Source organism: Octodon degus, unplaced genomic scaffold (genome assembly GCF_000260255.1).
Source record: "Octodon degus isolate 3935 unplaced genomic scaffold, OctDeg1.0 scaffold00071, whole genome shotgun sequence".
In the NCBI taxonomy this organism is placed as follows: Eukaryota; Metazoa; Chordata; class Mammalia; order Rodentia; family Octodontidae; genus Octodon; species Octodon degus.
The window spans coordinates 3,532,158-3,537,873 of NW_004524647.1; the positions used below are offsets into that span (position 1 = coordinate 3,532,158).

General features: G+C 39.0%; 1 protein-coding gene across 3 annotated transcripts in view; it reads right to left on the reverse strand.

Moving 5' to 3' along the window:
• The window catches only part of Mlh1 (mutL homolog 1), an 81,307-nt gene that overhangs the window by 73,462 nt on the left and 2,129 nt on the right, over positions 1–5,716 (reverse strand). For 2 of the 3 annotated variants that reach the window (XM_023719779.1, XM_004635249.2), the window contains exons 2-3: positions 4,188–4,278; positions 1,898–1,996 (exon numbers count right to left, since the gene is read on the reverse strand). In XM_023719779.1, coding sequence (XP_023575547.1) covers positions 1,898–1,996; positions 4,188–4,278 — 190 coding nt within the window. The remainder of the gene's footprint in view (positions 1–1,897; positions 1,997–4,187; positions 4,279–5,716) is intronic. The other variant, XM_023719780.1, reaches the window with a different exon arrangement.

The window sequence follows — 5,716 nt, forward strand, 5'->3', positions numbered from 1 at the left end:
AGAGAGACAGAGAGAGAGACAGAGACAGAGAGAGAGCGAGTGCATTACAACCTCTGCTAGCACAAAGAAATCCCTAAATAGATCTTCCTTGTTTAGTCACAGTGAAATAATAATCCTAAAGATTGTCCATAGTTAGGCTAAAGCTCTTGGAGGCCATGGTTTGGAAAATGACCCACAGGTCGCAAAGTCCAGATGAAACTGTGTTTCTAGATCTTGACTAAGGCAGCCTCTATTATGAACAATTTGGGGGTCACAATAACAGTCCTCAAGATGATCTTGGTTTGATTTAAATTGTCCCAAATTACAGATACTGGGTCACAGCTGCCTTTTAATTTTTAAAAATTAAGGTAATACATAAATTTAAAAACAGAAGAGAGGCCTAAAATGACTAAACAGTTTCCTCAAAATACCTAAACAGTTCCTCTCATTCCCTAAGATATCTAGGAAGGAACAGACCTCTGTCAAAACCTTGGTTTCAGCATAAGGAGACCCATGTCTTCTGATCTTAAGAAATGTAAACAATAAACATTGTGTTGTTTTAAACTATCAATTTTCGCTGTGTGGGGAAGGTGTCTATCCAGCCTGGACTCCACATAGCCGGACCCATCCTCCCACAGCGAGTGCTTCATCTGGGGCTGAGCTGCGAAGAGAGTTGCTGGGTGGGCTGGGTCTGATTCTATCTGGGTTAGGCCTGCTGGGTCCTGGGGTCAGATGAATAAAAATGTTGACTGAGAAAAAAAAAAAAAAAAAGTTAACTATCAATTTTATAATTGGTGGGTCACCGACAGTACAAAACTAACATTTTTCTTTTTAAATGTATTTGGTATAGGGTCTGACTACACAGCTCAGACTCATAGTGATCCTCCTGTTTTCTGCCTCCCGAGTGCTGGGATTACAGGCATGCATCACCATGCCTAGTCTCTGTGGCCAGCTCAATGTGCTTGGGGATACGGCCAGCACAGCCTGTGGTGCTGGGGATTGAACCCTAGGCCCTGTGCTTGCCTACGCAGGCATTAATCCACTGAGCTATCTTGCCAACCCGTGAAATTGATTCTTTTCATTATTTTATTGCAAGATTAATTCCACTTTTGCAACCAGAATCATGGAAAGAATTAATTCATGAGCCAAGGTAGCACTGTCTGTGCAAATTTATGGTTCATGAACACTTTTGTTGCAAATAGTTTGGTTTAAAAACAGAAGTGGGGGCTGGTGAGATGGCTCAGTGGTCTAAAGCACCTACTTAGAACAAGCTAAACTAAGCAAAAGCACAGGAGCCACGGTTCAATCCCCCAGCACATGCCAGCCAGCCCCGCCCCCTGGTGGGCTGAGCTGGCCACACACACACACACACACACACACACAATAAATAAATAAATAAACATTTAAAAAAAAAAACACAAGTGGTTGGCAAAATTTTTGTTTGTAAGCTCTGTATGGGTGACAAACATAATCGTGGCGATCTTTCCCAGACAAACACAAATGTAGCCAAAATCATACAACAAATTAAGCCTGTAAACCATAGTACCACTATATTTAACAAGTAAAAAACACCATATCTTGGTTTGCTCATTTGTTTTTGTTTCTTTGAAACAAGGTCTTGGGCCGGGGAGACCGCTCAGTGGACTAAGTGCTTCCCTGGCAAGCGCAAGGGCCTGAGTTCAATCCCCGGTTCTGCAAAAAAAAAAAAAAAAAAGAAAGAAAGAAAAGAAACAAGGTCTCTTAGTATGGGTTCAGACTGGCCCGAACTTATTGTGATTCTCCTGTCTAAGCCTCCCAAGGGCTGCAATGCCATACCTGGCAAAAACAGCAAATCTTATTTACCTGTTGAGAAACACTGCGGACAAATGACAATGTCATCCACAAGATAGTTTACATATTTCTTTAAACTTTAGCTCACCTCACCCCGAAAGCCGTAAGTAGAAATACTGGCTAAATCTTCAAAGGATTGCAGTTTACTTGTTGTGAACCTCTCGCATACTATATCTAGATCTTCTTTCTAGTAGACACAGAAAATGAATGAATAATTATGTTACTCACTCTTCCAATACTTTCTGAATTTCCACTTCATTGATTTAATCTGGGAAGGAATTCCTCTTAGCAGAGTTTTTAAATTAGCAGTAACTTCCTCACTTGGTATTCAGAATACCAGTGTCCTGACATCCTCCTTTGCTGTAAGGTTGCTCCTTTTCAGTGTCATCTGCTGCTTCCACCTCATGTCTCCATGTGCTGACACTAGAATCACCCAGGATTCTCTATCCTTAGAACTCTGCTCTGTCCATACTCACTATCTTAATAATTTCAGTCAGTATCATGGCCTTTTTTGAAAATTAGAAGATGTTACTTCAAATCTATAGATAACTGTTTTTTTGGGGGGGAGAGGATATTGGGAATTGAATCTAGAGCCTTACACAGGCTTCAGAAACTCTTCATTAGTGAGCTATATCCTCAGATTTTTATATCTCATTTCTGAGACAAGGTCTCAACTGTGTTGCCCAGGCTGCCCTGAACTTGCAATCCTCCTGCATCAGTCTGAGTAGCTGGAATTATAAGTATGTATCACCATGTCCAGCTAGGTAATTTTTTAAACTGTAATGAAATACATATAAAACTTTCACTGAACCATTTTTAAGAGTTGCAGTTCAGTGGCATTAATTACATCACTACCACTGTGCAACCATCATTACCATTCATGTCCAGAACATTTTCATCTTCCCCAAACTGAATCTCTACACCCATTAAGAACTCTTCCTTGGTCCCTCAAAACCATCATTCTAATTTTCTACATTCTACACTATATAAAAGAATCAAATATTTGTCCCTTTTTTTCCCAGCTTATTTCATTTCATATCTTAAACTACCTTAAATTTAACATATCCCCCAAATGAACTTTTTTATTTTTAAAATGTATTTAGTACACAGTCTACAGGGTCTTACTACACAGCTTGGACTCATAGTGATCCTCCTGTTTTTTCAGCCTCCCAAGTCCTGGAACTACAGGCATGTACCACCAAGCCTAGTCTCAAGCATACCCAGGGGTGGGGCTGGCACAGCAGGCCACGGATCAAACCCCTGGCAAATGCATCTGCCTAAGCAGGCACTTTAGTCTGTTGAGCTATCTGACCGGACCCCTAAATAACTTCTTACATTCCCCCAAACCTGCTTCTTCCATAATCTTTCCCATCCCCGTAAAGAACTTTTTTCCATTGCTATATGTTTATCAATAAAACTTTGAAAAGAAAAAAAAAAAAAAAAAGAACTTTTTTCCATTTACATAGGTCAAGACCTTGAAATATACATAGGCCAAGACTCCTGTCACATTCTGTATCAACAAGTTCTGAGAGCTTTTGCCTTTATAATTAACTCAGAACCTCACTACTTCTTACATCTTTACTATAACTAAACTAGTCCAAGGCACTGTTGCCTTCTCCTGGATTGTTGCAAGAGCCTCCTCACTGCTTCCACCCTGTCCTGCTGCAGTCTACTTTCCACAAAGCAGAAAAAAGATGTACATAAAATGCACCAAATCATGTACCACTTTGCTTAAAACCATCTAGTTGTGTCCTATTAGTCACTGTAATAGCCAAAGATGTCACCATGGGCCTCAAGGTCCTGCATGCTTTCCCTCAGATCTCACTTCCTGTTACTCTTCCCTTGTTCATGATGTTCTGATACACTGGCCTCCTTGCTAGTCATTAAACATGTCAGGAATGTTTCTATTTTATGGTCTTTCTCTTAAGTCTCTCTGCCCAGAACATTCATTCTTTGGAGTCTCATGATCTGCTTCTTGATCTTCACAGGCCTCTCCTTAAATATCCCACCCATATTAAAGCTTTGCAGAACCATTCAACTTAAATTGTGTCACTCTTCATTCCTATCTTCTACTCTGCTTTAGTTTCTCACACCACCTGGCACAGTACAGTATCTACTGTACCAGTTTGTTTATTGTTTGTTCCCCACTACTATAATGGAAGCATCAGAAGAGAAAATAATGTTGTGTATTATATCACTACCATATCTTCTGAACAGTGCCTACAGGTACTCAATATATAATTACTGTTGCAGTTGAATTTTTCACTCAAAAATCTCATCTACAAAAGTCTAAAGTCAGAACAGGGAAAAGTTTTGGCTTTTCCCACAGTTATCACACAAAGCACAGGAATACCCTGCTCCCTTGAGGTGTTACTTACCCTGATTCCAGTGCCATTGTCTTGAATCTGAATCAACTTTAGACCTCCCTCTTTAACAACCACTTGAATACTTGTGGCCTTTGCATCTAAACTGGCAAATCAAAGGAAGAAAATAATTCATCAGTCTCCAATTACTCCGATGTACATATTTTACAATGGCCCAAACAGTAATAAAAACTCTAAATACATACAAAAGTACTAGATTATTATGCTTTTCCTTTATCTTGCAGAGAAGGCCAGACCAATCATTTCCAATAAACTATTCAGCAATACTTCTCTTCCTCTATGGAAAAAAGATAAACCAAAGTAGGATCCTTTTGACATTTACCTCTTATTCTCAACTAACTTTACTGTTACTTCATTATTCAACTTCTGGATCTTGTTATCCTAATAAAGTGCCATTTTAAAATGCTAAATGTTTTTCTCTATCATTATCCTTTAAGAAATATGCATGAAGGAAAGAAAAAAATGGCAATATAAAAAGTTAAGACGGTAATAAATCTTTTGTGCTTTCAAAAAGTAGCCAGAAGCAAAATGATTGATGGTGTATAGTGTGCCTAAGGAGAGTCGCTTGGAGAGAAAACATTCTGTCAGGCTTTCATAAAGAGCACATTGGCCAAGAAATGGCCGTGACTCATCCACAAGGCTGACACTGACAAAGGATCTACAATCTGAGGTACAGGATCTCAGGATAAATCCTGAGGGGATTACACTGACCTTATCAGACCGAAAAGCTACAACTCTTGTTGCATAGGTCTTGCTTTATCTTGGTCTTAACCATCCAGCAGAAAAGTATAAAAATGAAGTATAAAAAGTAAAGCCATGTTATGCTGAGCTGTAGGGGACTCAGGTCAACAATTTCTGATACTGCCAGTGAAGCAGAAGACCCAATACTATTATGGATTACTGGACTCTTTTAGAATATTTTGCTGAGTTTACACACCTATAATATTCAAATGATGGAACTAAACAAAAATGGGGATATATAAATGGATGTCCATTTTATATTTGTGCATTCAAAACGGTTAGGATATACAGTTACATTCTCTTAATAAATAGAGGGATTTGTTGTAATAGTGTTTGTATATAGGATATCATGTCTGCATCTTGTACAGCAAATAACCACTAGGGAGACAGGATGCAATGTGTTAATTACTGAAATTGCCCTACCAATTTGATTTGAAACTGTCTCATTGCTATTTGTCAATAAAATAATGGGAAAAAATAAAAAATAATATTTAAATGATGGAACTAAACAAAAAAGGGGGATAGAGATGAATGACCATTTTGTGTCTGTGTATTCAAAAGGGTTAGTATAGGCGTATAGCTACATTCTCTTAATGAATAGAGATTTGTTCTAATAGTGTTTGTAAATGGGATATCATGTCTGCATCCTATACAACAAATAACCACTAAGAAGAGAGTATGCAGGGCTGGCGAGATGGCTCAGTGGTCTAAAGCACCTACTTGGAACAAGCTTGGCAAAGCACAGGAACCGCGGTTCGATCCCCCAGCACCACATGCCAGCC